Here is a 22,899-nt window from a genome sequence, read left to right on the forward strand (position 1 = left end):
TCCATTTATCTTTGTGAGGCTACAAAGCCTATCAAATTCATCTAGATGATCCAATGGGTCCTCCATTGGCAATCCATGAAACTTATTACTCTGTATCATCTGGATGAGGCTACTCTTGATATCAAAATTGTTGTTTTGGACAGCAGGTGGCACAATGCCATTCCTTTGAGTGTGAGTAGATGGAGCATCTCCTGCTCCTATTTTGGTCCTTGCTTGAGGAGCTGGTGGACCATTTTGATTATTCATTGTCTCCTCAATGATTGCTGGATGCGGCTGAACTTGTTGTTGTCTGAGTAGCCTTGGTCTGTCGATGTTATCAATGAAAGGACTCAGGTTTTGGCTACCTTTGGATCGTGTTTGCATGCACATGAAAGTAACCGAGTGTGTACACAAGGGTCTACACGTTCCAAGCGATCAAGTGACGGGTCGGGTGGGTGCTCGGGTTGTACCTGAGATTGAAAACAAACAAGAACGAAAGCAAACAAGTCAGACCCCGAACCAATATAAACAAAAGAACTTGATCTAGCAAGTGCTAAAATCCTAAACGTAGCAAAATAAAATCAACCAAATGGCAACGGCGCCAAATTGATAGTAGGTTTTTCACCCAGGGTATCAATTCCCTATGCAGTTGTAGTATAAAAGGTTATTAATCCAAATGGTTGTTTATGCTAGCAGGAAGGATGCAATCAGAACAATGCAAGTCAAGCCAAGCAATTATGGGTTTGATCTAACAATCCTAAAATAATAAAAGAAAAGAGTACAAACAAAGAACCACATGACCTAAGCACTCGATGCAAGCATTCGAGTACTGGATCGGGTGGGGGTGATCGAGTAAGCAAATGAAATATGAACAACTCGAGGGGTTACTCGATGCAGGTTATCATGTACCTGATCGGGTAAGAGATCGAGTGATGAATGAAAATGCAAGCAATTAAAATACGAAAGCTTCTAAGGATGGGATAATCGAATCCTAAGTGTTCCTAACCAGTACAGATGCCTTACATGCCTCAAGCAAATATTTCCTAGACAATGAATCTCTAAAATCTTGTTAAAACACTCTCGTGATAGAAACAATCAACCTTGATCACTCCCCTACCCAACTCTCGTTGGAGAAACATGACCAAACATGCATTAAGATCCGATTCATTATTGTCAGTAAACCCCTTACTCATCTAATCTCTTAGGCTAAGTGAGTAAACCTCTAGCATTGGTTGATTCAAGCATCTCATCTACACCTCTCGGTGGTAAAACACCTTAGATCTAATCTCACCCTCTCGGTTTGTTGACAGCATTAAGAACACCAATCTAGAACAAAATGTATTAAACATATTCAATCAACTAAGACATCCTAACCGATCAAGAACAAAAAATCATCTATTCCATCCCTAGAAACTTTACTTCACTACTCGAAAATCATAGCAAGAAACATAACAACAAATATGAAAGAAAATTGCATTATATTAAACGATAAAGTAGAGGGATAAGAGTACAAGAAAGAAATCTAAAGAAATGATTAAAAAGTTATGAAATAAAATCCAAAACAAAAGGGAAAAGTGTTTGAGTCGCTCAGTTCTCTCACAGAAGCTCTCGCTCTCTGGTTTGAGGGTCTGCGGCGTGCTCGTTTGCGAGGAAGGAGAGGAGGGGTTTATATATGGAAACCCCTTTGAACTAGCTTCCCAGACCTGCCCGATGGTCCACTGGATGGGGTACACGAGGATGAAGTCGGGTTACTCCTCAGATAGATCTTCGGGTTGTTCTTCCGGCTCTTGGATCCTCCTCGATCGTGTTGGGATTCAGACTTGTTCTTCCAGCTCGATGGCTCTTTCAGGTACATGCTCGGGTTTGTCCTTGTTTTTCCCCATTCTAGGCTCTTAAGCACCTGTTTTCATCCAAAATATGCAAATGCAAAAATGCAACACCCTAAATGGCCTAAAAGTGAATTTCTACAATTAATGACCTAAAAATGCTAGGTTAAGGATATGAACAATGTAAAATATGGACAAAAAAAAATGCTAAAAACATGTAAACTAGGGAGTTATCATATCCCCAAACTTAAATCTCTCTAGTCCTCTAGCAAGAAAGTAGGAGGGTGCGGTTTGAAAACGGGGACTCGTAACCTTTATATGCTAAGTGAAGGATTCAAGCTATAGTCCTTGAAGATAGTTTAATGGTGCTACGATCAATCAACATACTTACAAATATTTTTCTATGCTTTTTACCATGCATCGATCTAGTTCAACCTCCATCTAAAAGTAAAGAACATCTCTTTCACATTCAATTAAGTGTTTGGCGAACTCTTGCAAATGGAAGGTGAATCAAGCTCAATCGGTTTCAAGGGTAAGACTTTTTAGTAAGGTGATTTCAAACAAATTATTTGGGTGGTTTTCTCTCAAAAGAAGGAATGTTAGACAGTTGTGAAAACTATCTAAGATTGAGAACAATTTGGTTATACAAAGCTTAACTCTTGATAATTTACCATTTTCTCATTCACTTTCTTTCTCTTTTTTTTTATCAAACCCCTAGAATTATACTACCCACATCCTTGATTTTAACTATTCTTTTTTTTTTTACTCCCTAAAGTTTAAACTTTAAACTTCTAGCTCTCTCTCTTTTTATTTTTTTTTTCTTTCTTTGCTAAACTCCTAATATGTATATATATATATATATATATATATATATTTCTTTCTAGGAGACTATAGCAAACACTTTTTCTCTTATTATTATTATTTTTTTACTTAGAGACTGAGAGCTAATTGTGGGGGAGCTGTTATTTTTTGCTCTCTCTGTAGATTTATTTTTCAGACTTATTTTCTGGTTCTGATTTTAAGACTTGTTTTGGTTTTGTTTTTAATACGTGTTCTGGATTTTCAGCTAATTTAATTTGGCTTAACATTTGCCTGTTGATCGTTTAATCGCTTGTTGCTTGTGTGCGATGTGATGCACCGTTGGTACAATTGTGTCTGTTTTATTTTTGGGCTGTTGCTGGCTGCGTCTTGTTTTTGTCAGGTTAAATGCAATGGATGCTTGTTTGACAAGTTCAGTTAAAAAGGGGGAGATCGAAAGTGCAGTAGAGCTCTGAAGGTGACATGAAGCTGTGAAGAGTCTCAGAGATATGATATGCTGACGTGGCGTGAAGTGATGATGTAAAGAAAGATTGTGGGATGCGGTGACAAGATGCGTAAGAAGGAAGGAAAAAGAGATCAAGATATACTCGAAGATATTGAGAATATATTTGATATAAATAAGATTGAATAAAAGTGTTTGCTTGACGCGTTCCAAATGTTTTTTCGTGTGTGTTGTTCTCTATACCTTAACATTAACCTTTGTTCAATTCACTCGAGTAGAGTTGGACATAAACATATATTTCGTATTTGTCCCGTATCCGTTATTTACCCCTTACTTGTTTTGAACAATCATTTTATCGTAAAGAGGTTAATTTTATCTTTTTGGGTATTAAATGTTGTATTAAATATATTTGTATTTTTGTTCTAACAAAAAAATTTCACTTTAAACATCTAAATGAAAAAATAAATTATATATATTTCTAGGTTTTTGTTTTTTTAATTAACATATAATAACTTATTTGTATTTATTGTATGTTTTGATTTTTTAGACTTGTGGTTGTTAGAAAAAAAAAAAAAGACTTCTGGTGATATGAAATTATACTTTTTTATGAGTAAGAGTCATAAAAAAAATTTCTCCATAATTTTGATTCTATGTGACTAACTCTGGACTCTCTTCCATCCTCAGTTGCCTTTTGGGTTCCACTTCCACCTAGTTCACCAATCAATCGAGTCATTGATTCGTCTTCTCATGGTTTGTTATTACCTAATTCATCATCTATTGCAAATCGACGTTAAATCATTGCAAATCGACGTTAAATCATTGCTCACAAGAAATCTGATTCTTGTTACCTAACCTTGCTTCGAACACATAAATTTTTTTTGGTATCTTTACGGCTGATGAACACATAAATTATTTTTGGTATCTTTACGGCTGATGAAGCTGAGGAGGAAAACTATGGATCAAGTGGGATGGGGGAGGGGAGGAGATTGTGCATGTTCATCTTCATGCTATGATCATGCACATATACGTTAGTTGCATTTTTAAACATAAAAAATATGGAAAGAAAATATTACCTATAACATTATAATGAAGCATATACATATAAGGATAGAAAAAAATCATGCTTCAAGCAAACCCTATAAAATCTTAGTAAAACATTCACATCTGATGCATACTGCCAGAAAAGGTATTGTTTGCAACCATTAATGAACGCAAACCAACTAACACTTGGTGGAGTATGCACAAACTTCCAAACTTGTTCTCAAAAAAGAAGACTAATGATGTGAAGCAGGCTAATATATAACAAAACTAGATCAAATACAATGAGAACAAGGTTATCTTTCGATATCATCTCCCAGAAAATCTTACCGGTAGTGAGATAGTCAAAGAAATTACTTACAAGTACAATTTAAGAATAAATTATAAGAAAAGTCAGTGAGTAGTTTATGAAAAGCAATTGATAAAGCCCAAGCCAATTCCCCTATTCGTATGATATTGTCTGCTTTGGACCCATGGGGCAAAGCCCGCACGGATTTCTTATTGGGTTCCTTCCCAAAAGGCCTCATACTAATTGGAGTTGGTTTTGGCTTATATATTAGAAACTTATTTTCTAATCTTCAGATGTGGGACATTGTTTGTATCCCAACAAACCTCCCCTCAAACTATGTACCACGATACTTTGGCCTCCCTTCAGCGAAACCCAGCATTTGGATACATGGAGATAGATTCCAGCTATCTATTAGGAACCTCGTCACTACGTGGCCTCCCTGAAGAAGATTTTCAAAATATGATCTAAAAGTAGATTTGAGGTGTAACAAGTGAAGCCAGTTTAGAAGTTCTAAGCGAGACATATTAGATGTCAACGGTGGTCACCATTGCCCTTAAATTGAGGAGTAGAGTTGAACTAACGATTATGGACTTAAGTAAAGTATTGTTGGAATTAGATAATTATATTGCGATATAAAGTTCAAAAGGAGGGTTAGGAGAAGAGTCATGGTTTTTAAAGTAGTCTATATTGAGTAATTTAGGTTTGCTGATGGAAATGATAGAGGACAAAGAAATCAAAGTTCAAAAGGAGGGTTAGGAGAAGAGTCATGGTTTTTAAAGTAGTCTATATTGAGTAATTTAGGTTTGCTGATGGAAATGATAGAGGACAAAGAAATCAAGGTTGTTTCTTTATATAGATAGTAAGATAGGTGTTAAATGCAATAGAAAAGGAGTTGAATGAAAATATTCATCCCTTAAATAGATTTATGTAAGGATCCGATTTACTACGGAAGTATTTTTTAACCTAAAAATCCAGTCATCAGATTTCTGACCATCATACATACATACGTAGATTCATCTCCTTTTAGAGGACTCCATCTTCTGTCTTGAAGAATCATTCTTACCCTCATGTTTCACAAGCTTGTGGGAATACTACATCAATTTAATGGGTATGGCAAGGATCAGTGGTGATAATGAACTTTCTCCATGATTTTTCTAAACTAGAATCATGAAGCTTTTCTCTGACTAACTTTTACTGGTGTGAATGGACTCACTTCCATCGCCAAAGTTGCCTCTCATCTTCTGTTTCCACGATAACCTGATTTCCCCAATTAAACAAGTCGTTGATTCGTCTTCTTATCGGCTGACTCATCATTCATCACTACAAGAAAACAACTTGATAGCGACTACACTTTTAGTCGCCTGGTAGTCGTAAAAATAGGAGTTACGACTATGTAACTACTATTTTAAATAGTCGTAAATCGAGAGTTGTTAATTGTTATAATTGTAAAAAATAGTCGTCTTTTACTGATTAATGTACGAAAATATACAAGTAGTCATAGTGTAGTCATAATGTAGTCGTAAACTATAGTGACTATTTTGCGGCTATAATGTGATTAAGAAACCTGAACAAATGGTGTTCTTATTGTAGTCAGGAGATAGTCGTATAATGTTGGTGACTTGTTGGCGAAAAACAGCTGAATAATACCGTATCTATATGTATTAGTCACTATATAGTCACTTAAGTTAGTGACTTTATAGTTACTATTGTTACGACTATTTGGCGGCTAATGTTTTCAGAAATTGAATATAACATGCCCTAATTCCTCTTCGTTTCATTCCTGTCGACCAAACCAAAAGGAATGATTCGAATTTGGAAACTTAAAGCATCACATAATATTGAAATAAAGAAATACATTGTACTTGCTCAAGTTACCAAAATTACAAAAAGTACAACACAATCTTAAAGTGCCATTGAGTTCATAAAAAAAGAGTTAATTAAGACATAGAGAAACCTATGAAGCAAACATTAATGGAGTTGAAATTGGATATTTTTGGTGAAGAGGGTATGTGGTTGTCTCTTTAGCTGAATGGATTGCCATGAAATTCTAGTACCCTGGATCACATTCCCGCAGAAACTTCTCCTCCAAGGAGAAGTGGTCAATCTTGTCCTTATGTTCATCAATGACTTCGGATTGCTCACCAATTTCTGCATCACTCCTCAACGTATGAACAGCCTGCTCTTCTATCATGTGTTGAGCTTCCTTCAACTGTTCTTGCAAAGCCACAAAGGTAGAAAAGTCACCTTCTTGCTTCTGCTTGCCATTGAAAAGCCAGTTATGGAGGCTTCCAACTCCATAAGGTTTTCCTCTTGAATCTTTCTAAGTGGACTGTAAAGTAAGAGAAACCTAGAGATTAGAGCATGACAAATTAAACTCCAAGACTATAAATGTGTATTGTTAGAATAAAACGTAACATGAAGAGAGGTATATTCTTCTGTTGTGAGCTCGCCTGGCCGTGAATAACCATCTGACACAATAGAAGGATCTTCCTAGAGCTGAGACACCCTCTCTTGAAAATTCTTCTCATATGTTTCTACAATCTTCTATGCCTTCCTATTAATATATGTACCAACAGGCTTTGTATGTGCCTTGATGAAAACATCACCAATACGGACTTTTCTTCCCAATTCATCTTCCTGCAATGTTAGAAAACAAAAAGGACTAATTAAAAAAAATAACAGCTACATCAAAATTAAAAGTGGCAAAGGTGTAACAACAAAATTGACTCACCATTTTGGCTTGGATTTGTCGATACGACTTTGGCCATGAAAGGTGGACATGAGGACCGAGGTTTTTACGGTCAGACATACGGGGATCAGAATTGGTTTTACTCGTTTGTTGTGCTTCTTCAGTGTCCCAGTAATCTGTCACTGTTTTTCAGACAGTATTTCCAATCCATTTAGGTTTCCATCTACTAGTTCTCACGGTGCTAACCATGTCTTTGAGCCTATTTTGACAGATGACCTCGAAATAAGCTTGAACTGTCCCAATTATCAAAAGATTCCAGGTATGGGTTTTCTACAAAAAAAAAGGAACTAATGTGAGTGAAAATAAGAAGACAACTAGAGCTATATATGAAGGCTATAGGACATAAAACTTTACCGCAAACTCAAGGAAGTATCTCTATTTTTTCTTCCAAGGCACATGTCCAGCTGTAGTAGGGAGTTTTGAATTTGTATATAAGAACTTTAGTAGTCTTTCGAAAAAATATAAATCATTTGTCACGATCAAACCTCCATACACATGAAACAATAATACAAGTAAATAGGTGGCAATAGTCGTAGACACTTAAAAACCAAACCAATGAGACTAATATAACAATCCATTACAATAGTCGAAGACACTTCAAAATAAACAAGGATATAATACCAAAACCAATGAGTCCTAAACACTAATTCCAGTTTTGAAGAAGTATGAGATCATACCATTGGGTGTTTGGTAGGGGCGTAGAAGAGAACAGTGGTGTACTTATCCTTGTTTGGCACCACAAATAGTGCATTTAGAGCCCGCAACATGTTCTCCTGGAGTTTGTCTTGGAAGTTTTTGCCTTGAGACGATGGATGCGAAGGATTACTATGAGTATGAGAGAGTTGAATTGGAGAAGCTGGTAATCAGGAAGAGTGGCATGAGTCTGTGGATTGTAGTAGACTTTTTTTGAAGGAGTCGGTGTAGTTGAGGTTGAGGTGGGTGAGTAAAAAAGTTCTGAAATAGTTGTTGAGGTGGAGGATAGTTATAGATCTGGGCTGTTGTTGACTGTCGTTGCTAAACGGGGACTTGTACTTCAGGTGTCTGCAGCGGAGGAGGAACTTGGAACGCCGGGGTGAAGTTGTACTGAATGGGTAGAGTGTTAGGCCGTAGATTTGGTGTTGACCCTCCACTCTCTAAGAAACGATTAGGACCAACTTTCCTTTTTCTTCCTCGATTAGGAACTAAGAGATCAAAGAGAGACTGATCAACCGTGAGATAGAAGATCTAAATACTGAGTTTAGATAGACCGAGAGATGAGAGTTTCAAAGAATTGAGAGGAAGAAGATGAGTTACGACTTTAGGGTTTCGAAGAATAGAGAGGAAGAAGATGAGTGGGTTTAGGAGATTAGGCCTTAATCTTCTAACTAATTGGATTTGGTCCTATTTTTAGCCCAACTTTTTAAATTCTAATTGCAAATATTTAATTTTTTTGGTAAAAATTCTAATTGCAAATATTACTCATAATTATTCATAAAAATATTGAAACAAACTTAACATATTTTAACATAAAAACAAAAAAAAAAATTTAATTAATAATAATACATAATATATTTTTTTAACAAATAATAATACATAGTATATCAAACATAATTAAACATACTACGCATATGGTTCTTCGTGTTCTTGTTATCATCATCAGAAGACGATAAATTACACTGAAATTCATGTTCTGGATCTGCATCTCCGACATTGTAATCAAGGTTTGTTGGATTAGCTTTTTCTACCAAATAGTCGACTATGAGATCTTCAATTCTAGTCATCAATACATCATCATTTTTTCCTGTTTGCAACATAGTCGGTTATTTATTTTCATATTCTCCTGAAATGTTTCCCTTCGTATTTATTTTAGAACATTGAACCACTTCTACTTTGGTTTCTTTGTGTATAGATACATAATATAGCAAATTTGATCCGCATGAGATGATGTTTGCAAAATCACAATTTAGTATGGATAGTTAACTAACGTAACACATAAATTTCATTCGGTGTCTTTGCGGCTGGGGTTGAGTAGATATTTAGATCTTTGAACTAACGTAGGAGAGAGTGAAAATAAAGAATGAGAGATAGACGATATCAAAAGTAGAGAGGAGATAAAAATGATATATTGTTCGTTGATTAATTTCATTAAGAAAACACTAAAATGGGATATTTGTTTAAATACTCAGGTTCACACAAGATACTCATATACATATAATGATAATTTGGTACATAAGTGAGTCGAACCTCTAGTTTAACTAATGTTTTCTAGATAATTCATTTTATAGCCTCTTCTCAAATATCTTTACAATCATCATGGATGATTTTTCAAAAAATAATTATCAAAATTTTGCAAATGATAAAATATGTAGAATAATTACATGATGATTTGTAGGATCAGTAAAAAAGTATTCAAACTTTTAAGATATAGAAAACCGGCCATCTAATAAGGATAAATACACGAAATTAGAAAAGATGTGGGGCCTACTAAAAGATTGCACTCGGACGTTACACGGCTAATGGTATCGCGTGATTATTGAACTCGTTAGGGAGGAGTTATTAGTTTAATCCCAAAATTGCATTTTACTGAGTAAGTGTCAATTTGAAGAATGTAGGGTTAATACGTACAAATGTTCACTTTTCTTTCTTGAACATTTGTTACGGAATTTGGCCGCAATAGACCATAGTCGTAGAAATCAAAAGCCTTTCAAACCACTTTTTTGTTGTTTTTAGTATATTTTATAATTTTGCTCTAGTTTTATATTTTAAATAAAACCACGTCTATTAAAATTTATTCAATTATAAACAAGACTCCATAAAAAAAAATAATAAAAAAATATGAAGTTAATCTAAAACTTGTTTTGAAAGTTGAAAATACTCTCTATTATAAAAGAACAAATAAAAATCTCTAAAACATCCTATATTATAAATGGAGAAACCATTAAAGTGGCAAAATATCACAATATTATCAAAAATCTGATTTCATCTTTACTGTGATGTAACTAACCCATCAATTTGCATGGAACAACATTGTATTTGGATTCTTAAGTTCTATATAATTCTACTTAGTCGAAAAAGTAATACCACATAATTATAAATCTTTATGTTAATATTATTCTCGGTTTTGTGTAATTGAATAGATTCAAGAATATGTACGATCGACAGTCCTCAGTCCCTGCTAATCTGTCAAACTCCTAACACACGTCAATCAAGGTCAGTCCAGTGACGATGAAGTATTGTGTACGTTTGATTCGTATATATATTACGTGATTCATTTTTTTATTGATTCGTATAGTGGGCGATGAAAGTGATTTATTGATCGATCGATTTGCAAATTACTTGCTGTTGGATCAATAAGCATGCATATTAGTATATTGAAGTAGTAAAGGTTAGAATGGTATAAATTTTCTGTTACATTCTATTGTTAAGATCGTATGGAAATTGATAAGCATGTTAAGAGTGTTAAATTTGTGTATGGTTGTAAAGGGATTTATAAATTCCATGAAAAATGAAAATGATTCGTACACATATGGAGTTCATTCGTATGAAGTATGAGGGAAGTTATAATGCAATTCATATAGCGGCGCTACACTCGATTATAGATTTTACGAACGATTCTACGATATACTCTCAAAACATACTTTTTGCTAAGAGATAAGGCATATTTGGTGGAAGCTTTGGTGTTTAGCAAATTGGATCGGACTCGATCTGATTGGATGCTTTCGGAGAGAATGGGACACTTTATTTGTAGAGAAGAGTATCTTGATCCGCAAGACATAGAGGGATTCTGCTAAAGATTCGAAAATATTCGGCCTTGTTCCAGAAAGAGAAAGATTCAAAAATAGCACGATATATTATACAAAATTTTGAATATCCACTCTAAGTTTACTCTATATTATATAAAAGTTATTCTATCTTATATAAAATTTACATTGGACATCTGTTACTTGCTTAGTTTTCTAAGTCCCAAGTTTTAATTAATTTTTGTTAACAATAATTCCAAAATTTAGTGGTTCGTAGCTTCTACCTAGGTTTCGTATTTGATAAAAAGAAAATTAATTGAGTTTATACTTGGAGAAAATAATTGATTAATGTAAAATACATATTCAAAACGTTTTGACTTTGTGTTCTGATTATTGACTTGGTTACACGACCAAGTGTTGAACATTACTTCAACATAATATTATTAAGACATTAAATAAAAACGCGGCTCTCTTATAGCTCTCTTGGATCCAAAATTGATGAATTCGGTTACTACTTTATTGGCATTGGGGATTGCTTTGTATTGTAATGTTTCAAACTTTGGTCTTTGCTCCTTTTTTGTATTTGCAATGGTTTTCTATTTTGAATGGATGAAGGCAAAGGTTTTGACAAAAAAAAGAAGTCAATTTCTACAGTTTTATATTTCTTTAATTATTATAAATCTATTCATCAAAATTATCTACAGAAAGTATACATGCACAAATGAAGAAAAAAATAACCTGTATTTCCAGTTTCCTCTTTTATATATTTCTATCTTTCTTTTGTTATCAATTAATTTTAATAGAAAGAAATCTCAGAAATAAGAGTCATCTATAAAGGGGTCAAGGGGATGTAATATGCACTCCCATTAGAGGGAAATATATTTCTAAGATATATTTTCCATTTTTCCTAGAAAATTATATTACATTAGAAATATAATTTTTTTATATTATTTGTTAGGTATAATATTTTTATTATTTGTTATTTATTTTTACTTTTCTAAATAAGTTAGATATTCATTATGAATAATCGGTGCAAAATACATAAAATATTCTTTATTTATTGATATTTTTTACATATTAATTAAAAATAATTAACGAACAATAGTCGTTATACTTGTTCGGTATTTAGTACAAAGTTACAAAAAATGTCATATTGTTTGGTAGTTTATGTAAAAACTTAAAAATATTGGGAAAAACATGAAGATTGTGAATTTTATTGGAGAGTCAAAGCAGAAATTTTTTAATTACTATCTTTCTAGAAATAAAATCAATATTTTTAATGTTATTTGCCCTTCTATATAAATTAGGCTCTTCCTCTTTGTTCCCTTCAGTCATTTTGAGATTGGGTTTTACATAAGATTAGACAATAGCTATGAGTTTAAGGAGTGGTGTTGAGGAAACCAAACGAGTCGTTGAACCAGTTGACGTTGACGTTGAGGAGTGTGGGGTTTGTCTCGAGCCATTGCCAAACAATGATGATGAACGAACTCTTGTTAAGCTTCGATGTCGCCACCAGTTTCATCTCGGTACGTATTTTGTTATCTTTTGTTTGCCAAAGAGCACCCAATTTTTTTTTGCATAGGATTAATCTCGTTTCAAGAAAAATAATCCATATTCGAATCCATTTTCATTTTATTTGTTTCTGTTTATTTAGATACATATTAGACTACATATAACACTACTCCTCTTCGGTTTTTGTGTGTGAAGACCACCAAAAATTAATTTTCAATGGAACTTCGTGTTTCAAAAATAAATCCATTTTCATCAGATCTGTTACTGCTGATTTCATTTTAATACATATATTTCGATTTGTTTGCAGATTCTTAATATTTGTTTTGTTTTCTATGGTTTTGTTGTGAATATATTCTTGAAGGAATTATTGTATGCAGACTCTTAGTTCCACGACTTGTATATTTGTTTTTCTGTCTCTCCCCACCTTGTTTGATGCATTTATTAACTCATACCTAGCATTACAATACTGGTTATTCTGATTATACAACACTAGATCTCTGAGACATCCTTGGTTGTCTATATATTTATTACGACCAAAATTGATGTCTATGTATTTATGTCGGCCAAAATTGTCCCAACATATATATGAGATTATTTAGCAAATTAGTATGATATATTGTTGCCTGAGAAAATTCATTAGGAACTTTTAAAATTATAACCCATCACTGCTAATAGTTTTGGTTTTTCTTATATAAGCTATGTTGTAACATGAATCAATTTATTCCTTGACATCTTTTCCTACAGATTGCATCGGCTCAGCGTTCAATTTTAAGAAGAGCATGGAATGTCCAAACTGTAGGCAGATTGAGAAAGGTCAATGGATGTTGCCAAAACCTGAAGAGCCTTCATTCCCCCAATTCACTTTGGATATTGTGCATGATGAAACTGGAGTTGATATACCTGACTCGGTAACAGATCTATACCTTAATTTTACCAAAAGTGTCTCGTATTATATTAGGTTTGGAATTTCATATTATTCAGTGATCAGTACTTAACATATTCATTTGTTCGTTCAGCCAACCATGATGAGGTCTGACAGTGTGTCGTCTTCTGTCGAGAGTTATATCGATAGAATCTTCTCCTACACTCCACCTATTAGCGTTGCATATGATCCGAACCCTGAACACCCTCCATTTGCTCCAAACCCTGTGTATCCTTCACTTGCTCCGAGCCAGCTGTACCCTCCATTAGCTCCGAGCCAGGTGTACCCTCCATATGCTCCTAGCCCTGTGTACCCTCCTCCATATGCTCCGAATCCTATGCACCGTCCCTATGCTCCGGACCAATCAGTCCGTCACAGTGGCAATGCGAGGCTTGACATATGGAGGCATGACCCTTCCTCGGACACGAGGATGCAGCGTCAGATAGAGCAACACTTATTCCTTATTGCTAATAGCGAAAATCGCTTACAAGCAATGATGTATGAGAATTATGGCACCGGAGGAACTGGGGGAGGCGGTGAAAGCAGCGGTGGGGGAGGCGATGAAAGCAGCGATGGTGATGCGGCAGGAGGGACAGAAATGACGGAAGAGTAGCAACTGAAAATGATGGTGACAAAAGCAAGAAGTTGTGGCTCGAACATAATATGGTTTATGTGATCTATCATTTAAGACTTTCCTTCATTTAGTTTTTGTTTTGTTGCTTTTTCTTCCTCAAACTATCAAATTTCATGGTTTTTGTTTGTTTTGTTCTTGTTACATTTGGTTTTTGTTATGGACAACTTGGCATTGAATTTCTTGGTGCATCATAACAATATTTATGGCTTTTTATTTTATTTTATGCATAATATTAGACTAACCCAAATGTTTGTAAAGTTAAAAGAAAAAAAATTATTGTTTTAATAAAACGTTGGCAACCAAATACAAAACACAGTAAACGATTTTCAATGCGAATTTACCGATCTAGCAATAAAGACCATATCTTATATCATTCAAATTAACAAAAAAAATGAATAGAAAAAATAGATTTTGTTTCCCTTCAAACATAACGCAAAGAAATTATCGTAGAATATTTTAAAATACATTGATGTAAAAAATACGTTAATCGAAAGTATTAATTATGAAGGGGAAAAAAGTTTTTTTAAAAAAAATAGACAGAAAGATTTCAATTAATATTAAATAGAAATAAAATGAAATATGTGGATTCCATAATATTGATAAATAATATAGAAACAAATTTTAAAAGGAACTAAATCTCTTTTCATTATTTAATTTGTAGTTTGAATATTGACTCAAAATTAAAGTCTTAATAAATACTAAGTAATAAAAATTTATGACTAAGACTTATTAATTTTACTAATCCGCATAATTTTAATTTTATCTACCTGTGGATGTGAAAAATTTGACACATATTTTTTTTTTTGTCAACCACATATTAGTTAGAAGGAAACTCCAAGATCAGCAGCCCAAACTGGAAGAAAACAGTTCTCAAAGGAAGGTTCTATGATTAAAATTCTAAATGACCGAGCGAGGAAATCTAAACACACATTCTTTTATTCAAAGGTTGAGTAATATATCACCGTTTTTTTAATCACAATATATGCAGAAAATATGATAATCATATGTTAATTAATATGTATTGTATGATAATTTTAAAATTAGATCAAATTTAAGATGAGAATCATCAAATTTAACAAATATTCCTAATATAATTTAAAACAAATCATATGGTATAAATTGATATCTTAGTTTTTCAAATTTTGATCGGCTAACAATTATTATAAAAAAAAATAATCTAGCATAAATTAGAGATAGAAAGTGAATTTTTTTTGGAAACTAATAATTTTGAAAAATATTTTATTAGTGGAATATTTAATTTAAAATTTTACCCTTTAACAATGACATTTGATGTCATTTTTTTAATCAAAAAAGTGTAAAACTATGGATACTCCTTCCTTAGAGTAGCACAACTGTCCAGATTTTTTTTTAACATTGATTTGTTTTAGTTATTTTAAGATATAATTACCTAACAATAGTAGTTCTATATATATAGTTGGGCCGAACTATTTTAAATATAGGCGCGAACTATCTTAAAAATCTGTTATGTATTGATATTTTTCCATATATGTTAGAAATTTGTTATAAATATAATTGGCGCATAATTTAAGATTGGGATCTAATTTACTATAAAATATTAAAATGATCATATTATTTTGGTAGTTTATGTAAAACTGTAGAAAGAACATAAGGATATTGTTAAGTTTGTAGGAGAGTCAAAGCAGAAGTCTTAACTATTTTACTAAAGAATATATATGAGAAGAAATTGCATCAACCAATATTTTCCCATCTATATAAATTAGACTCTTCCTCTCTGTTCCCTTCAGAGATTTTGGGATTAGGTTTGTTTACATAACGTTTAACTATAGCTATGAGTTTAGAGAGTGATGATAAGGAAACCAAACGAGTTGTTGAACCAGTTGACGTTGACGATTGTGTGGTTTTTCTAGAGCTATTGGCAAACCATGATGATGAACGAGGTCTTGTTAAGCTTCGTTGTCGCCATCTCTTTCATTTGGGTGAACATTTTGTTCATTTTTTAAAAAATAGGATTAATTAATCTCGTTTCAAGAAAAATAAATCCATTTTCAAATCTATTTTTCATCTTAATTTGTTCCCATTTGCTCACATGAGCTGACCATTTTGTTGTCAAAAAAAAAAAAAATATATACATTTCTAGATTTGTTCCTAGATTCTTGCTATTTGCTTTTTTTTTTTTAATCGTTTAGTTGTGAATCCATTAACTCATATCTATTTACATTATAATATTAGTTTTAAAGATTATAAAATAGTCTTTGATAAATCCTTGATTATCTATAATATTTGTTGGCTATTTTTTTTTTCTTATGAATTTTTAAAATTGTAAATCATCCGCCAATAGTTTTGGATTTTCTTATAAGCTATTGGTTACATCTATCAATTTCTTGCTTGACATGTTTCCCTACAGATTGTATAGGGTCATATTTTAATTTTAAGACTAGCATGGAATTTCCATGCTGTAGACAAATAGAGAAAGGTCAATGGTTGTTGCCAAAACCTATTGAGGCTTCATTTCCATCATTTCCGGTCTCGGTAACAGATATATACCTTAATTTTATTAGGTTTGGAATTGACATTATTTAATGAGCACTTAACACATTGACGATTCATTTTTGGTTCAGCCAACCATGGTGTGGAGTGACGATGTGGTTTCTTCTGTTGAAAGTCATATCGCTACCAATCCACCTATGCATCGTCCATATGTTCCTATTCATCCTCCATTTGCTCCTATCCAGTCTCCATATGCTTCGAACGAAATCCCTCTCAACGACAACATGATGTTTAGGGATGAATCTTTCTTGGAGACGAGGATGTAGAAGAACACTTACCCACCATGAAGGTCCATGAGTGCTGCTATTGTATGTCGCTTACACGCAATGAAGTATGAGTATTATGGCATCACTGGAAGAACTGGTATTGGCGGTGAAAGCAGTGGTGGTAATGTGGTGGCCGAGGAAGTTGCAGCAGGGGAAGCGGCTGGAGGGGCAGAAATGATGGAAGAGTAGTAAGGGGAAATGATAGTGACAAAAGCAGAATGTTGTGGCTTCTTTTTATCTTCTTTTCATATAGACTTTGCTTCATTTAGTTTTTCTTTTTTCATGTCGCCTTTTGTTTATCAAACTATTAAATGTCATGGTCGTTTTTCTTGCTTCATTTTTTCTTTTTCTTTTTTAACAAACAAACCTCATATATTACATTATGGAAGATGATTTTTTCGAGAGAGAACCAATTAGGTACCGACAAACATAAATGGGAAAAACAGAAATCTCGTGTTCTTGCACATTTTGGAAGTTTATTGGCGTGGATATTATCATTTCGGGAAATAAATCTAATACTAAAATTAGCAAATCTGTCTCTGAAATGAATGAAGTCCTTCAATTCAAATGAAAAGGTCGACCAATCTTTGATATTAGACGTCATCGTGAGGAGGTCTGAGAAATCTGTAGCAACTAGAGTTATATCCAAGACCAAAGCCAATAAACACTTCATAGCCCAAACAAGGGTGTTTAACTCTGCATGTAAGGGAGATAGGCTTCTACGCGATCCTTTCAGCCCCATATGCAAGATTCTATTACTGATAGACGCAATCCAACCATTTTCGCTCCTATCCACCTATGTAGGGCAAGACCCATCGATAAAGCATACAATGGATTCTTGTGGGATTGGGGTCGAAAGTATTCCAGCTTCTACTAACGCTAGTAGTATGTCTCTAATGTTTAATTTTCTCCAAAATTCTTCTTCTTGGGTGGCTTTCTCTAAGGTATCTTGAGGAGGCTCGAAAATATTTTCAAAAACTTTTTTGAACATTCTCTTCCAAATATACCACTCACCCGGAACATTCTCAAATTTTTATCTAGTGCGCCAATATCCATACTACGCCATATAGATAATCGAGATTACTTTATAGTATATAAGAAAGAGCTTCATTTTTTTATTTTATTTTTGTTTTGGAGAAGTTGGCAGTGGATTTCTTTTGTGCAGTCACTAACTTTTATGGCCTGTTTTACTTTTTGTACATAATTAGACTAACATAAGTCGATATATAGTTACGTGTAAATAACAATAAACCACTAATAACAAAATACAAAAACATACAAAAAGTGTTTCGATAGAAATTTACGTATAAACAAAAACCATGCTTTACATCGATCATATATTTATTATACAAAAACTGAATAATACAAAATAAAATAGGGTTTCTTTTCAAACGCAATACAAAAAATATATCATCGTATATAATATTTTAAGATACATTGATCGCATCGTATATAAGAATTTACTTGATATTAAATAAATAAAAAACAAGTCATAAGAATTTCCAGAAATTGACAAATAAATGTAGAAACAACTTTAAAAAGGAAAAAAAATTGTTTAGAGATAAGCAATATTTAATTGAATATTGACTCAAATTAAAGTCTTAATAAAAAATCACTAGTAAATTTTTTTACAAAATGCGGTTGCAAGGAAAATATTATAAGCTGATAGATGATTCCGTTACAGAGCTGGAACAGTTGCATGAAATAGAAAGAATTGAAGAATATCATGCTTGCTTTGCGTTGATTAGTGACAAAGTGAAATTATCTGAAGATCACTTAGTTGAAATATAGATGGTCGGGCTGAGAAGTGATACTCATATGAATGTTAGAATGTTTCAACCTAAGTCTATTTAACAATGCTTATTGGTGGGAAGATTATATGAGAAAGCTCAAGCTTATGGAAAAGAGTTCAATATAAAGTGATTTTATCATCCAAACCAGAGCCTTCTCATAAAACAGTTCTTACTACTATGGAGGAACCTAAGGATACTACAGTTAAGCCTCACAAATCAGATTGTGGAGAATTGGAAGAAGCATAGGTGGAAAAGGTTGAATTAGAGGAAACCTAAGTTATAGCTTATACTTCTGCTAATGCGATTTCAGGAATCTCTGAATACCAATCGATGAGGGTGAAGGGTTCTTATGAAAAGCAAGTTTTGTATATACTCATTGACTCGTGTTCTACACACAACCTTATGGATCCCAACGCAGCTGAGAAGTTGAACTGTGTTTTAAAACCTGAAAGTATGGCTCGAGTTTCAGTAAGTGATGGGAGAATGTTGGGGGTTGATGCTATAACAGATAAGTTTCAATGAGAATTTAGAGGAACACCATTTCAGGCTGATCTTATGTTAATTCCCTTGGGTGGGTGTGATATAGTGTTAGGCGTTCAGTGGTTGGAGACATTGGGGCCAATAGCTTATGATATTGAGAAGTTAGTGATGCAGTTTCGTATTGGACAGAAAAAGGTTCTTCTTCAGGGTATTCGGAAAGGTTTTGTCAGAGACGTGAAGGTCATCAATCTTCATAAACTAACGGAAAGTCAAGTTCAACCTTCCTTGATAGGTGTTTATGAAGTTCATTTGGAGAAAGTGATGTTATTGTGCTCTTTGGCGGCAAGTTATGCCACAAAAGCAAATTCCAAGGAGGAATTAAGACCAAATGTGTCTCATCGTCGGAGTGAAATGTTTCCCTTTATATTGTAAGGAACGGTTTCCACAATTGCAAGCTATGCGTGTATGGGAACCAGATGGGTTACAATGGGGCTGGCCAAGGCAATGTTACAATCATAATGAAATGTTTGAGCTGTCTAAGTTAATCGACTTTGTGCTAAAAGAAAATATAGGATCTAAGTCAATCATAATGTGTGATCAGATAGTCTCATATGTATTCGGGTTTTGATCAAAAGTTAGGGGTTGAGTTAGATCTGTCTTGTTGGAACTATAAGAAGCGAATAAATCCAGATTATATCCGCTTGAAGGGAATGTGTGAAGTGATTTTTCAGTGGGAAACTAGTAAGTGTGGTCAGAACCAAAGCAATGTGATTAACCAGGTGAGGCAAGCAAGTGAGAAGATACTCTCATAAATTTTTCCAGGGAATAAAGTAAATGAAAAATGGGCTAACGCAATGTATGAAGATTGCACACATATATGCTTGTTTGGTAGCTACAGTTGTTTTTCCACTTTGGAGAAAGAGGAAATTGAGCAAAGATAGGAGGTTTAAATATAAAACCGGCGCAATGCCTAACTAATTAATAAGTCATATAGGCTCTTTGTTTAGATACTTCAAAAAAAAAAGAGCTTTCGAGATTTGGTAAAAGAAAAGATATGGTTTATGTGGAAGGGGCTACATGTGAGTTACCTGAGGCATATATTGGTGGTTAAATATAAACAATGCCCACAAGCTTTCTGTTTGGAAACTTCAAAAACAGAGATTCAGATATGGTAAAAGAACTGGAAAAGAAATTTCCATGAACCTTGAGGTCAAGGTTCTCTAAGAAGGGAAGATTTGTTATAGGAAAATAAGAAGTAGGTGAGATGATGAACAATGATTGGCTGAGAGGTGAATGATGCGTTGGCATAAGTTCATTGGTTGAAGAAAGAAGAGAGCAAGAGCAAATTGTTGTTAAAGCAAATTATAAAGAAGCTCGAAGAACATTTGCAGGGATAACCCATTAAATTATTGTTAGTTGTTATCTTCTTCTTCTTAGTTCTTAAATTTGAGACTATGGTAGTGTACTCATTTTGCGGGAGTTGTTTATTCTATCTATACTCAAGCTTGTGAGATTTGGATTCTCGTTTCATGAACAACGATTCAATTTTTGTTTGATTTTTAAGTATTCAATTGAGTTGCAGTTTTACTATAACAAAAGAAATTGTACAGAGTTGGGATGGATGGTGCAGTCCCCTAAATAGAGGCCAGCTTTCTCCAATCTACTAGATGAGTTTGGTTTGCTTTGTGTTTACCTTCCCTTATTCTCGATATCTTAAGTTCTCGTTCTTGTAACATTTTGTAACTTTTAAACAGATTGTTTAGCTGTACTAGATTGTAATTATCTGATTTTTAAATTTGTAAACTCTTTCTCACCAAATTGGGTAACCAAAATTTAAATATACATAGGACCGCTCCTTATATATATACGAACCACTGAGCAAACTAAATCGGAGAATGTCAATTTCTATTATAGAAATAAGAGGAGAATCGTTCTTCTTTAAGTTTAGGAATCATCTCTTCCACTCTTCACATTCCCCTCCTTGTAGGAGTTATGATTCCCCTTCGCTCCCTCTTTTGTCTATTTAAAGAAAAAAAAAAAAGACAAAACAAAGAAAAACAAATTGCGTATTCAAGTGTTATTATTGTGTTCTTGTTTTAAAGATTTTGTTAATTAAGATCAAAGCTAATACTAGATACACAATTTATTATGGAACTGAGAAGAAAAATAAAAAAACATCAACATGAAAGAAGAAGAGACACCGCAAAACAAATAAAGGCGGAGTTCGAGAACCGGATGAATACTTACAGTAGTCCTTTTACATTTCACACGCACACACTTCATCACAAGATACCTAATAGGCTCGTAGCGTTATAAACTAGTTATCAAACCAAAATCTTAAGACAGAAAAAAAAGAAAAAAAGAAATTCCATAAGTCGATCATAGTTAACAAAATGGAATCACCAAGTTATGGAAATAGGGCTTCCTTGGGCCACAAGCAGCAGTTGCAGCTACAGCACTCAAGTTTCCACCATGTCCATCCACACCATCCATGTTCCAAAACCCGTCCCATATCGCATTGTCTTCGTTCATAGTATTAGCGTCAGGTATGTTTACTGGAGCAAATCTCCCTTGCAAGTACTGCTCTTCTAACGAATTAGGGTTATTATAGCGAAAGGGTTTTGAAGCATAGAACACATTGCTGCCGCCATCGCTGCTGCTACTACTATTGTTGTCTTCGAGTAAAGCGATGATCTTTTTCATATCGAGTTGGTCGAACTGAAACAACTGTTGTTCTTGTTGCAACTCTAATTCTCTCTGTTGCTTGAATTGTTGCCTTTTAAGGAGACGACTCTTTGTTTTCTCCTCATTGTTAGTCGCTGGCTTTGCTTTTTTCTTGAAATGGGTTCTCCAATAGTTCTTGATCTCATTGTCTGTTCTTCCCGGTAAACTACGTGCAATTGTTGACCACCTATACAAAACCCTAATACTTAAGATACAATAAAAGAAGACTGAATTTGTTTGTGTTGGCTTTAGGTCTAAATATTACCTGTTTCCCCACTTAGCGTGCAGATCAAGTATTATACTTTCTTCATGAGGAGTGATCTGTCCTCTCTTGAGGTCTGGTCTAAGGTAATTCACCCACCTTAGTCTGCAGCTTTTACCATTCCTCTTCAATCCTAATGATCAAAACATCAATAATGAATCAATCAATCATTGCCTTAATGACGTTCAATTTGGCTGCGTATATTTAATCTTTGCGTTTTACTTTTACATGTAAAGACAATATAATAAAAAATAAACATTTTAGGCACTAAAATACCTTTTCCTTAAAAATATATACTCAAAGTGTAAATATAAGTATAAGATATTTTGTTTGCCTTTGCGTTTGGCGCTTATTTAAAAATTATCAAAAAAAAAAAAACATTTGTTTAAGAATATTGAAAATTATCAAAAATATTAATAACCCATAGACTAATATAAAACCTGCGAGTCTGGCAACAGAGTTCCAACGACCTTCACCGTGAACACGAACGTATTCGATCAAGAGACGGTCTTCTTCGGCGGTCCATGGACCTTTTCTCCAAACTTCTTCCACCATTCCCCATCCTCCTCCCTTCAATCCCCACCAACTCATTCTTATCTCCTGACTTTGATTTGAGAAAAATAGATTTGTTTTCACTATTATAGAGATCTGCCAATCTGCTCTGCACTTTGGCTTGTTGTGGAAGCTCTGTGCTGCTCTGCTTCGATGTCTTATGTTCTTATATATGCACTCACTAAAGCCTTCTTGGGTCCACCACTCTTTTCCCTCACTATCTTTTGTTGTTTTTATTTATGTTAATTAAGAAATGTTGATGAGGGAGGTCAAAAGAAAATGAATTCGTTTTTTTATTAAAGTTTTATTCTTATATTATTAAAACCAATGTTAATATGATTTTTAGCATATCAAATCAAAAGAA

General features: G+C 33.7%; 3 protein-coding genes across 3 annotated transcripts; 2 read left to right on the forward strand and 1 right to left on the reverse strand.

Annotated features, from left to right (window-relative positions):
- Nucleotides 1-12,187: 12,187 nt before the first annotated feature.
- LOC147936168 (uncharacterized) lies at nucleotides 12,188-14,126 on the forward strand. The gene is made up of 3 exons (XM_087470523.1): nucleotides 12,188-12,387; nucleotides 13,118-13,281; nucleotides 13,390-14,126. The coding sequence occupies exons 1-3, from the start codon at nucleotides 12,234-12,236 to the stop codon at nucleotides 13,906-13,908; spliced, it is 837 nt and encodes a 278-aa protein (XP_087326649.1). The 5' UTR covers nucleotides 12,188-12,233; the 3' UTR covers nucleotides 13,909-14,126.
- A 1,613-nt stretch (nucleotides 14,127-15,739) lies between these two features.
- Nucleotides 15,740-16,988, forward strand: LOC109126857 (uncharacterized). The gene is made up of 4 exons (XM_019230743.2): nucleotides 15,740-15,887; nucleotides 16,316-16,440; nucleotides 16,530-16,687; nucleotides 16,748-16,988. Exons 1-4 carry the CDS (start codon nucleotides 15,740-15,742, stop codon nucleotides 16,911-16,913), a joined length of 597 nt encoding a protein of 198 aa, XP_019086288.1. The 3' UTR covers nucleotides 16,914-16,988.
- A 4,194-nt stretch (nucleotides 16,989-21,182) lies between these two features.
- On the reverse strand, nucleotides 21,183-22,671 carry LOC104719108 (uncharacterized). Its single transcript, XM_010436953.2, has 3 exons — nucleotides 22,424-22,671; nucleotides 21,987-22,116; nucleotides 21,183-21,908 (listed from the first exon to the last, which is right to left on the reverse strand). The coding sequence occupies exons 1-3, from the start codon at nucleotides 22,572-22,574 to the stop codon at nucleotides 21,383-21,385; spliced, it is 807 nt and encodes a 268-aa protein (XP_010435255.1). The 5' UTR covers nucleotides 22,575-22,671; the 3' UTR covers nucleotides 21,183-21,382.
- Between the last annotated feature and the right edge of the window lie 228 nt (nucleotides 22,672-22,899).

The sequence above is a fragment of the Camelina sativa genome, chromosome 10 (assembly GCF_030686135.1).
Source record: "Camelina sativa cultivar CO46 ecotype springtype chromosome 10, ASM3068613v1".
Lineage (NCBI taxonomy): Eukaryota > Viridiplantae > Streptophyta > Magnoliopsida > Brassicales > Brassicaceae > Camelina > Camelina sativa.

Excerpts from the sequence above, each read along its gene's own strand:
- LOC109126857 (XM_019230743.2), top strand. The coding sequence starts at position 15,740 with ATGAGTTTAGAGAGTGATGATAAGGAAACCAAACGAGTTGTTGAACCA. Across the intron at positions 16,441-16,529 it reads TTCCATCATTTCCGGTCTCG|CCAACCATGGTGTGGAGTGA; the intron begins GTAACAGATATA and ends TTTTTGGTTCAG. Across the intron at positions 16,688-16,747 it reads CCTCTCAACGACAACATGAT|GTCCATGAGTGCTGCTATTG; the intron begins GTTTAGGGATGA and ends CCCACCATGAAG.
- LOC147936168 (XM_087470523.1), top strand. The coding sequence starts at position 12,234 with ATGAGTTTAAGGAGTGGTGTTGAGGAAACCAAACGAGTCGTTGAACCA. Across the intron at positions 12,388-13,117 it reads TCGCCACCAGTTTCATCTCG|ATTGCATCGGCTCAGCGTTC; the intron begins GTACGTATTTTG and ends CTTTTCCTACAG. Across the intron at positions 13,282-13,389 it reads GAGTTGATATACCTGACTCG|CCAACCATGATGAGGTCTGA; the intron begins GTAACAGATCTA and ends TTGTTCGTTCAG.
- LOC104719108 (XM_010436953.2), bottom strand. The coding sequence starts at position 22,574 with ATGAGTTGGTGGGGATTGAAGGGAGGAGGATGGGGAATGGTGGAAGAA. Across the intron at positions 22,117-22,423 it reads CTCTGTTGCCAGACTCGCAG|GATTGAAGAGGAATGGTAAA; the intron begins GTTTTATATTAG and ends TTTGATCATTAG. Across the intron at positions 21,909-21,986 it reads CACGCTAAGTGGGGAAACAG|GTGGTCAACAATTGCACGTA; the intron begins GTAATATTTAGA and ends GGTTTTGTATAG.